The sequence below is a fragment of the Lissotriton vulgaris genome, chromosome 6, assembly GCF_964263255.1.
Source record: "Lissotriton vulgaris chromosome 6, aLisVul1.2, whole genome shotgun sequence".
Lineage (NCBI taxonomy): Eukaryota > Metazoa > Chordata > Amphibia > Caudata > Salamandridae > Lissotriton > Lissotriton vulgaris.
Window position 1 is genome coordinate 1,172,151,358 of NC_141694.1, and position 12,436 is coordinate 1,172,163,793.

The 12,436-nt window shown below is 43.5% G+C and overlaps 1 protein-coding gene across 1 annotated transcript in view; it reads left to right on the forward strand.

Moving 5' to 3' along the window:
* Positions 1-12,436, forward strand: part of SHPRH (SNF2 histone linker PHD RING helicase) — a 759,436-nt gene that overhangs the window by 434,082 nt on the left and 312,918 nt on the right. Inside the window, exon 13 of the mRNA XM_086927277.1 lies at positions 69-325. Coding sequence (XP_086783403.1) covers positions 69-325 — 257 coding nt within the window. The remainder of the gene's footprint in view (positions 1-68; positions 326-12,436) is intronic.

The following is a 12,436-nucleotide window of genomic DNA, read 5'->3' on the forward strand; positions in this document are numbered from 1 at the left end:
ATGTAGAAATCTGTTTCTCTACATTATGTGCTAATCACCATTTGGTTTTGAATTGTTTCATTTCTTAGATCCAAATTCCTCCTCAAACAGAGGATGTCCATTGGCTTCACTTCTCGCCAGTTGAAAGGCATTTCTATCATCGCCAGCATGATGTCTGCTGCCAGGATGCGCTTCTGAAACTGAGGAAGATTTCTGATTGGACGCTCAAGCTTGGCAGTCTGGACAGAAGAACAATCACCTCCATCTTGTATCCACTGCTGAGGCTGAGGCAAGCGTGCTGCCATCCGCAGGCTGTACGTGGAGAATTTTTGCCATTGCAGAAAAGGCAAGCTAAGCAGTTGTTTAATATCAGTGATGAGGTCATTTGTGTCTGTTGTGTAACGTTTCAAAGATTTTTATAATGCTGGATTGATGAAAATATAAAGTAGGGATGTATGTTAACAAGAATACATTGGGTCTTAAACATAAATGGGAGGTATTAGAGTAAGGAAACAGCTGCAAAAGAACAACTTAAACAGGTGGAGATCAGAGGCCTCTGTTCTCTGGTAACCTATCAGCTCTCTATTGGTCTGTTGGAGCTTCATGAAATCCTTCCTGCAGGCCATCAAGGGGATGCTGCTGCGGTTTTTCACAAACAACACAACCACACTGTAGTACTGTATCAAGCAGGCCTAAATGAAGTCCTGGATCCTGTGTCACCTTTGAAGGTGGCTGGATCATTCGCAGATCTAACTGGGAACTGATCATCTTGCTTGGTACTTAAACACCATAGCAGAGTAGCTGAGAAGACTTTGGCTGTTGGACTACAGATGGCATAATTGAGGTGGCACAGAGCATCTTTGAACAGTTGTGCATGCCCTTCTTAGATCTGTTCACCACTGTTGAGAAAGTGCAGTTTCACTTAAAAATACTGTGCCCTAGAGTTTCCACCAGGAAAGTCACTAGGAGACACATTCCAACTGCAATGGGACCTGGGTCTCTTGTTCCCACAGTTAGCTCTCCTGCCTCAAGTTGTGATGAAAGTCAGGAAAGATAGGTTCCACGTAATCTTAATGGTTCCTGACTGGGCCAGGATAGTGTGGTACCCAGAAATAATGAGCAGGAACGTGTTCCTTCTAATCCGGTTACCACTTCGGGGGTAGATACCTTCAACCATTTTATTATGATTTAGAATTCCTTAGAATTCCACATAAAATGCATTTGTAAAACACAATTCATTCCGCCAAAAATCTTCAATATAATTACAAATGATCATTTTCATATAAAAACACGAATGAACATAGCAGTAGCGGTCAATATTAAAATTTGCAAAATCAAAAAGGCTTGAATTTTAAATAATAAGATTGTCATACATGTATTATTGCCAATTTATACGAGTTTCTTGTCGTAATTCTATCCTAAAAACATTCAATAATAAAACTTTTTATAAAATATCAAAATATAAAATTTACTCTACAGTACTAAATCCTGGACATAATAAGAATGGTTTATCTATTCACTAAACTATACTGTGTAACCAGCAGCTTACATAACTATGCAAAATAATTCACTAACATACACTTGCCTATTTCAATATATAGTGCACACTGGTTTAGCAGCAAAGCAAGGATTTAGTAAAGTACATCAGAACCTAAAGGTCAGCCACTAAAAGACAAAGTTTATGATAAAACCCATGCTTAATTCACAACTAGCAGCAAAAAACATTTGAAAAAGTGCTCATGCTTAGTTGTAAATGCAATAAAAAAAAGTGCAAGTGCTCTGTGCATCCTCTTTTAGAAGATCTTTCCCAACCAATATAGCAGCAGAAACATTTTTGTAAAGTGCACATACACAGTTGTAAACATAACTAAACGGTCATAATGACTGAAAGGTCAAGATAAAGTGTAGGTCCTCTAAACCTACAGACTGAAAGGTCAAGATGAAGTGCAGGTGCTGTAAACATACATATCTCAAAAAAGGACTAGTGCAAGTGCTCTGTGCATCCTTTTTAAGAGGGTCTTTGCCAAGAAATAACTAACAACATCATTTTTTTTTTGTAAATTGCACATGCACAATTGTAAACATAACTAATCGGTCGTCGTAATTGCCAAAGGGCCAAGGTTAAGTGCAAGTACTGTAAACATACATATCTCAAAAGATCGTTACGACATTAGTATATATTTAAAAATTGTTTAAAAAAGGTACAAATTTTGAAACACATCAATTCAGATGGGGGACAAAAGGCAATTTCGGGTTTGTTCTGCTGTAGTAATATTGTACTTTAAAAAGCAGATCCTTAAATGTCTACGACGTATTGAGTGTAGTGCGGGACAAACAAATAAAACATGATTCAAATCCCGTATACAAAAATTACATAACTGACAATACCATTCATTTCTAGGAATACCCTCACAAGAACCAGTTACGATTCTTAGGGGAGCAAGTTCAATCTCAGTAGCAAAATCACCCTACGCACTCCATGTTTAAGGTTCCATAAGACATAAGGTTGAGGATTTTTAACAATACTACTCCCCACAATACAATCAATGCTTCTTTTCTCTGAACACATTTTAATATCTCTTTCTCGAGAATCCACGTATATATTGTTTTCTTAATTATCCTCTTGAAGGCCGTTTTACAAAGAACTGCTGCCCCATCCATATCTAAACCAAACATTGATAATGCTTTTAAATAGTTCCTATAAATAGCACTTTTTTCCATCATATTTACAAATACTTCTCAATGCAACGCTACCCGTAGCAAATTATCTGAACCATTTTTCAGCGCATTACACCATCTCAAGCACGCGGCGATTGATAGCACATATGTGGAAAGGAGACCAAATTCGAGTTTAAGCGCTGCAATCGGTGCCGCGCAATTTAAGTTACATATTTGGCGCCCGATCTTTCCTTCCACTTTATCGAATGTGGCCCACTCTTGTGCATCCGTTTTTTCACTTGCATAGCTCAGTGTTGGTGGGATCTTTATTTTATAAACTGAAATAATGTGTGAGAAATTTCTTTTCCCACAATGTGTGTACAGATGATTAATTGCAAAGGCTTGTGAAATCACTTTACCTTTGCAATGATCCATATGTCTATTAGCTGAACACCTATTTGTAAATATCTTTCCTAGATATGGGTAAAATGGTACTACTTCCAGTTTTTCTTTTCCCCAGAACCAATTCAAATTTTTTCTGACCGTACAACCTTGATGGCTAAAAATCATAACTTTGCTTTTTAAAATATTTATTTTTAGAAAATACTCTTCTGTGTACCTAACTAGCTCAGAAAGTCGTCTTTGCAACCCAATTGGAGTTAAATCCATTATTATTGCTTCATCTGCATACAACAGACAGCTCATCTTTAAGTTTCCTAATTGAGGGGGATCCCCTTTACTCAGCCCCACTCTGCACAGCAGATCATTGATGTAAATGGAAAAGAGTAAAGGGGCCAAGAGGCACCCCTGTTTCAACCCATTATATGTTATTATTTTCTTCGAGAGACCTTGTGTTCCCCCCCAATAAAACCTTTGTCCAGGTCGAAGAATGGAGAGCAATTATTAATCTTAGAAGATTCCCTGGTATCCCCATAGTGACCAATTTCCTCCACAGCTTCCCCCGGTCTACCCTATCGAAAACTTTGGAGAAATCAATAAAAGCTGAGTATGACGGGACACCCCGACCTACTGGATATTTTTCGGTTAAAGTTTGCAGAATAGAAAATATTATACAGTGTGCCACTATTCTTACGGAATCCTGTTTGTTCCAAAGGGATATAGTTGTTTCCGAATGACCATTCTTCTTTTTTTTTTTTTTTTTTACTTTAGTTTTTGTTGCAAAGTTAGACATTGTACATCTTTTCCGTCTGGATTACCCGCTAGTGCATACAGCGACATGTTTCATTTTCAATATAACATAAATATAGCACAGCCATTTAGCCCACAACCCGGAGGTCGGGCGGCGTTAGTAACCATTGCCGTGATCCGCAGTTGTGCGGAAAACCCTAGTCTCTGCTTTTTGAAACGTCTAGCAACTGCTTTTTTTTTTTTTTTTTAACATATTTTGTTGGCTTTCACTTGTGACGCACAACACTTGACATTTCGGTTTAAATACAGGATACATTCAGATATTCTTTGCAATGTACATCTCTGTTTCATACATCAGGCCGACTTCAGTTGTTCTTTGATCACAGCTAGAGAGACATCAACACATCGGGCCATGGGTGCTCCCGAAAATCAACCTCAAGGAAGAGGGATAACTTTGTCATTTACATTTTTTCCGTCCCCATCGTACCAGTTGATAGCTATATATGGTCCACTGCCCTCCCTTCGGCAAAAATCCCCCTGGGTCGATGTATCATTGGTACTTTAGGGTTTCCCCTTCATGGGCTACTTTCAATATCAGACATTTCTTGTGGTGGGTCGCACAGCTGGCCCCTGTATTCGTTCCATTTCCCCCATATCTTAGTCTATTTTTTGGGGCATCCTCTATGAACATATACCGCCTTTTCTGCCGACATAGCCATGTCCATATCTTTTCCCCACTGTGTGCATGTGGGTGCCACACCCGAGCCCCAGTTCCTGGCAATGTTCCGTTTAGCAAGGGCTAGACCCAAAGTTGCCCATGTCTGCATTCCACGATTCATGTTTGTGGGCGACCAAATATTCAATAAACAACATCTAGGTCCGAATGACCATTCTTGAAGATGACTAAGAATACTCTTTGCAAACAGTTTCCCAGTTGCGTCCGGGAGCAAAATTTGTCTAAAACTGTCTGGGGAATTTTTTGGGCCCTTCTTGTACAACGGCACTAGTAAACTTCCGTTCCAGGATTGTGGAATATCCCCATGAGTATAACAATGGAAAAACAACGTATACAAAAATGTTGCCCATTCTTCAAAATCCTGTTTTATTTTGGCTACTGGTACATCATCTGGGCCCATTGCACTAAAGTATCTTGCCCCTTTGATGTAACCTTCAATGTCCATGCCTGTTGGTGCTCCATGATCACACCCCGTAGGAGGAACGTTAATAACCTCTTGGATCTGTCCAACTGTAAATTTTAAAGTATAGAGCTGGGAAATGTATATGGACCATTCTGCTTCTGGGATTAAAATGGGTTTTGATTTTTCTCTCCCATCACAAAATTTTGCAATCAATGCCCAATACTTCCTAGTATCCCCAGATAGAGCCACTTCTCGCAGTCTAACCCATTTTTCATCTTCAGCACTCCTTCGATCCGATGCTATTTTCCTTTTCCGAACCTGATTTAGCCTACATATTTCTCTCTACCTTTGTGTCCTGGGCTCCCTAAATTGGTCTCTAAATAAACCATTAATTTCCTGATTCAAAGTTTTTAATTTCCCATGGTATTAATACTATTGGAGGAGCACTAAAGACTTGTTTCTTCCTTCCGAAAGTTCTAAATGCTGCCAAAACTCTCTCGTATCTCTGGACCGGAGTTTCTTGACTGGGGCTAGGAGCAATCGGACAGATTCATGAAAGACCCGTTTTGCGAGTCTGAAATAACGATTCATAAGGAATCACTATTACAGACTCGCAAAACGGGATTCAAGTAGGAATCGCAAAATTAAATGCGATTCCTACAGATTCCTTATTTGCGATTAGCAAATTGCTAATCGCAAATAAGGAATACTCCCCATTCATTCCTATGGGCCTTTGCTAATCGCAAATAAGATAGCGATTTGAAGGGTGCCAGGGGTGTCCAAAGGACACCCTGTAGCACACCTTAAATGCACATTTCAACAGGTGTTGCGCACACACATGTCCAAAGGACATGTGTGTGTGTGTAACATTCAACTTAGAAAAATGCTTTTAAAAGCATTTTTCTAAGTTTTCGCTATTTACCACGAGGTTTGACCTCGCGGTAAATAGCGGCCGAAAATTGCGAATTCGCAATTTTAAAATGTTTCAAGAATAGCATTTAAGGAATCTCTAATAGAGATTCCTTAAATGCTATTCCTCGCAAATTTGTGAGTTTCTAAATAGCGAATTTTGCATTTGGGATGATGAATCCCAAATGCAAAAATTGCACTCGCAATGGGCTAGATTCTCAGAATCTGGCCCTTTGCGAGCGCAAATATGATTGATGAATCAGGCTGAATATTCTCAAAAACCCTCTTAAAATTTGGAAGCAAGTTATTTGACCAGCAGGTACGCCCATTAATTTGATTAAAAGAAACATTTTCATTCCTCTGATTCCAACGTTCAGGCTTCTCCATTTTTATGTCCATGCTTGCCACTAAAATATTATGGTCACTCAAATTTGTGGCAGATACCTTGAACAGTATACATGAATTAAATAATTGAAAGGAAACTGCCATATAATCAATTACCATATCACCCATGAAAGGTGTAAGCTGCGGGGGAGTCCTCCGGGAATCTACCATTTAATAATACATTGTCTAAACTCCTAAGATTTTGCAAAAGTGATGGGCCTCGTTTATCCGACTTTAAATGGACCGGCAGTACAGAATCAGGAATAGCCCAAACCTCCGCCAGTTCCAGATTAGAAAAAGACAAGACTGCACTATTACATACTTTAGCATTAAAATAGCCTACCATCATTATCAGTGAACATTTTCATTATTGCCTAACCTTTGCACAAAAGTGCAAATAGAATCGACCAGTACATTAGACGCCCCCCCGAGGGGAATATATACCTTTATCAATAAAAGAAAAATCGCTTGCCCCTGATTATCTTCTCCTATTCTCAATTTTACTCCAATACAACATTTTGACGGATGCTTATAGATCACAGGATCCCATACTATGTCACAACTAAGTAAAATAGCTAGGCCTCTACTTGCATGACCTTTTACAGATGTTTTTGCTGTACGGCAGTACACAAAGAAATTCTCAAACTAAAACTCTTACCCGGCCACGTTACCTGGAGGCAGATTATCTTGGGATCTAGTTCTACTAATGATTTAAGCTTATAACTTGATTTTCCTACCCCCGCCACATTCCAGGATATGTTGTTTCCCAAATGGCCCCCCACACTATGGGCTTTATGGTAGATGTTTTTGACCCATTCAGAGCACCTGCAATCCAACTCCACTTTGCTACCTCATCCTCCCTATTAGCGCTGAGGGCCCATCGGACTTCAGGTGCTAAGATTTAGGTGTAGATACCTGCACCTAAATCTCTTAAACCTAAACCTCCATTTCTGGAGAGTGACAGCTGAGCTCTTCCAAATTGCCACCCGAGGTAACGAATGTCATTTTTCTAGGTAGTTGTTCTTGAATGAAATTCATTTATAGTGTACATTAGAAGACATTTATGACTGGTGTGGGATAAGTAAATTTGATCCTCTACAGACCAAGATTTCTGATGTATTGTTGTTTTTGTTGTGGCCCTAGCAAGATGTTGCTTTGGGCAAGGTTAAAGGTTACAGGTACTTGATTTTGGCCCTCTAATGTTTGCTAGATCAACATTTTTTCCTAAGCCTTACCTCAATGTAAACTCAATTTGGTCCTACTGTTACTCATTGGTATACAATTTGAGCCTGTACTATTTGCTCCTAATGTCTTCTAACAATCAAAGCAGTCTTTTTCTTCATGATCATTTTTGGCATGAGTGAACTGCAAGTTCTGTTGGTTCAACCCCCATGTATACAACACAGAATAATCTGTGCTGAAGACTGTTGCTGCGAGCCTATTTAATGGATTGCCCTTTCATGTCCGACAGTCAATCACCCTACCCCCTTTTTCACTTTCCACACTTTCCGTAGTTTTCTAAAGAACAGGAGAGGCCTCCTTGGCTTGACCCTGATAGAGCCTTGGGATTTTACATTGATCGCAGGACGGACCACACTGAAGACAGCAAGCATTTTGTGTTTTTTCTTTGGGAACCATAAAAGGTAAAACAGTGTAAAAGAGGTGTCTGTAAAACAGTTGAACATCTTCTGAATAAAGATATGATACGCATTGGCCAAGAAAGAACTCCCTGAAGACCTGCTGGCTCATTCCATCACACCTCAGGCTGCAAAAATGGCACTGGCCAGAGGAGTGTGTCTTGGACATTTGCCAAGCTGAGGTGTGGGCGTTGGTGCATACATTCACCAAGCACTACTGACTTTGCTGTCAGGTCTGCAGTGAGGGCCATTTTGTCCCCTTAGTTGTACATTACGTTTTGGTTTGAATCCATTCTTCAGTCCCTCCCCCTTTTGGTAGGCACTCTTTGGTACTATTATAAATGTAAGACATCCATGGTTAGAAGTATCCACCATAATAACAAGCTACATACCTTCAGTTTTCTTGTGATTACTCTATGTAACCTCAGATTCCTCAAGACCTTCTTGCCTCCTAGGCTGTGGCATGGGCATCTACAAATTAAATTTTGTTTTAAAAAACTGACATCACTGTGCAGGGATGGTGCCTAAATAACATAACAGTTGTGTATGAAAGTGGGGTCCCACTACCTTATTTGTTTTCAGAGGCCTTCTGTGGAACCAGAGCCGGTATCTCCTTGACAGCCACTCATAGGTGAGGAAACATCAACTCAGGTCTAGATTTCTTGCTAGAAAAACTGTATTCCTGCCCAACTTGGAGAGGGAAGGAGCCTGCTAAACCTACAGGAGGAATGACTGTTCAGGAAGGATGGAGGTGCAGTCCCTCCCAGTCTCAGCGGGGTGTCTAGAAGAGTGGTCTGCTGGAGAGAGATCTGTTGGATCTGAGCGCCCCATGGCCTTCAGAGATCAGGTACCTACAACCAGCACTTAATTTGTGCCTCTGGTTTCTGGTGCTTAGCGCCGGCGCATATTTCATATGGCCGGGTCTATTGGATTGTTCTCCTCTGGGCATTGGGCCCAGTAATTATTAAAAATAAATGTACCTGTCCTATTCTCGGATGTTTGCCTGGTATGTCTGCGGAGGATGGCCCACCCAGGTCCAGGCATGATGACTGCATCACATTAGTGATGTCAGCAGTGCTCGCTTGCTTTTCACTAAGGAGCGTCATTATTCCAATTGGATTATTTATGTGGTTGATGGTGAGCTGATGGGTGAGCTGGGGGCGAGGCAGGCTGGGAACATATGTGCACGTCGGAGAAACTAAAAGTGCGCAACATGCTTTAATAGCTTGCACACACTGACCTGAAAGGGAATCCAGCTGAAGCAGGACAGGCTAATTTATTCTGCCTATTAAGCCTCGTGGCCTGGGTCCACCACCGCCCCTGTCTGACATTGGTGTGGAGTGCACTGGTTGCTCTTCACTGGTAGCACTTATAAAAACTGGCAGCATGCAGCACCAGCACTCTAATTGCTGTGCTCCGTGAGCCTGGCAGTGGCAGGGAGCAAATGGGCATCTGGCACAGCGGGCCAAGCTGATCTTTAGATGCCCGCCTGGTCTGTACACAGAAGAATAGTGGCACAGCTCGAAGCCCACAAGCGTGACTGTAAACTTCTTGCTGTGACTAGCTATCATCACATTACTCCTCCCTCACTGAGCAGGTAAGATAACCAATGTGTGGCACTTGGCAACCTGTGGCACAGCCTAGACGAAACAGTTATTTAAAAAGCGCACCCATAACTTTTTCATTTTGCATAACATGGGGAGACTGCTGTCACTTGCTTTCGGTGGTGCCCCATCCCCTTCCCTGCCTAACCCCCACCCCACCAAATTAATCTTTCTCACTATTAATTCCAGTGGTATGTTGTTCCACCTGGTTGTTGATGCACAGGAGATAACTTGCCAAGCTAGAGGGTTGATGTAAATGTGCTTGGTTCAGACTTGCTGATGGGGTGATAAGATTTGTAGTACACAGGAAGCAATAGCACTTGTCTTCAGTGATAGCAGGCAGCTGCTTCACATGGCGCAAACTACCACTGGCATCTGTGACTTTGGAGATGTGATCCAGTGCGCATCAGTTGATACTGCAAGTGACTGCCAAACAATTAAATAACAAGGAATGAATCCTCTTTAAAGCCGAATGAATCTCCATCTGTCATTCGCATCAGGAATGACTGGCCAGTCCCTTGAGAATGCCACCGTCCGGTCGACTTGGGTGACTTTTGGCCCATCTCTGTTGATACACAGAACGACAGCTGGAATTAGACTGAGCAATTCATTGCAGAGCTTCAATGAGCTCATACAATGGAATTCCTTGAGCCTGATTTTTCCCGCTGTCTGACGATCTAGTGTTCTTCCCCACTCCGTCCTGATTAAGACCCCACACCAAGTATTTACTTACCTAGAATTTCTGAAGTGGTCGAAACGCTGACTTTTTTCTACGACAAAACACTGAGGACTGTTATAAGGGTCTCTAATATGCTATGCATTTGCATGTGATAGTTAGCCTGTTACAGGCTGGTTCAGGTCTCACTGTGTAGTATAATGTATATATGACAAATTGCCTCTCCTTTTTCTATTACCTGCTCCAACGCACCTTTTCCCCTGAGCACTTCATTCTCTCTTTATCCTGAGCACCTTTATCTCAAGTATATAAATGATTATGATGTTTACAATAATCAGTTGATGTGTTGACAAATACATTGCATTTGTTGCAGATACATGAATGTTAAACAGTGAATGCTCTTATTTCTTCTCTCTTAAAATTGACGCAACTGTGACCACTATTTTACTGTACTGGAGTTTTACCCGGGTCCTGTAGTATTTCGGATTACCCTATTGATACTTAACCCTATTTAATGAAGCCCTCACCAGTGTGCTCCTGGGAACTTGGGTGAAACCTTGTACAGGGGCACCTGTGCTGCAAATGAATGACCCCCGACACCATTGTGTCCCGGTTGACCCAGCATTCCTCTACCAGCAACCCTCCCCTGCGAACCTGGTGGAGCAGGTCTCAACAGTGAAGGTCAACCGTAGCTTGTTCCCTACCACCCCACTGGATAGGGAATCTAAGAGGCTGAACCTTTGGGAAGCTTATAAGTTCTTCCACCATCCTTGCATTGTGGTTGGCAAATACCATTTGCCTCTTGGGGGCGCTAGAGGGCGCACTGCGGTATGGCTGGCTAGCGAGTCAGCTCCGCCGGGCGGTCGCGCTTCTAACGACCTCTGACCCCCTAAAACCCCACCAACACAAGCGCTGAGCAGGGATTTGTGCGTCGGAATGTGGGGCCGACCTCTCCTGACACGGCGACACGGCCCACTGTGCGAGAAGTAGACGAAACGGCTGAAAAACCGGAGCCCTCGCGGACGCCGCTCAAAATGGCCGCTCCGGAGGCTCAGGGACCCGGAGCGATTGCCAGCACCTAGCGCGTCCGGACTGAAGCTGACACTCGGCGCGGCTTGGTGTGTGGCTGTCTAACAACACCTGGGGCTCGGTGAGGCCCCCGCAGGTCCCCAGAACTTACCGCAACTCCGAATCGGCGTGCGTTCCACTGTGGGCAAGATGGCGGCGCCCGTGGAACGCACGACACTGGCGGCGGCAACGGTCGATCGGGCCGGTCGGAGCCCCTCGAAGACCAGCGGTGCCACTCGCACATGAGGGAGAGACGAAGCATTTGAATACTCATCAGCGGTAGGCGCCTGTGGAGCGCTCGACCAGCGAGGACACACAGTGAGTACCGAGCACGCCTCTGCTGCCGGCAGGAGTCATATGCAACGTGCAGAGGCACCTAACCTTCACAAGCGCTATCTCTAACAAGGCGCTGCATGCAAGGGGGACTAAAAGGAAAAAAAAAAAAAAACAAAAGGAGAAAACACACGCTTGCCACACTGAAAGCTCGGGCGACCTAGCAAGCAGAGGGGACTGTGGATGTGAACCCCCGCAGTGCCCCAACTACGACCGGCCCAGAGGGAGACCTCACATGGGGCCTGACCACAACTGAACGAGCCTGAGAGCGGGGGGACTGCGGCAACAGCGACTTGTGCCGGTCCAAATACGAGCACACCATCAAGCTGCAGCCCTGCCACAGCGGAGCGACACCAGTCGAAACGACATCTCGAAATGGGGAAGCCCGACCGGAACCAATCCAAGCTCCAATTCGAGAAGCGGAACCAAGGCAGCAATAAAACAGCAGACTCGGAGATGGAGGGGGGCCGGGAAACACCGGAAAACACGGGCATGGAGGCAGTGCTGAAGGCGATACAGCAGAGTTTACAGGAGATGAACGGCAAGCTTGATAACGTGGTGCAGAGGGTCGACAGCATGGCGGCAAAAATTGAACAGCACGACGGGCGCCTTACGGAAGCAGAACAGCGGATTTCGAAGCTTGAGGATGTACAGAGCACCACAGCCAAAACATGCGGAGCCCTGGAGAAAACAGTGGAGGTCCTGCGAGCTAGGGTGGAAGACCAGGAAGCTAGGTCCAGGAGGAACAACGTTCGGATTTCGGGCCTTCCGGAATCCACAAACACGGGGAAAATGGAGACCTACATAGAAACCCTACTCAAAGAACTATTTGGAGCTGAACATCTATCTCCAGTGTTCCTAGTGGAACGTGCGCACCGGTCGCTGGCCCCGGTGCCAAAA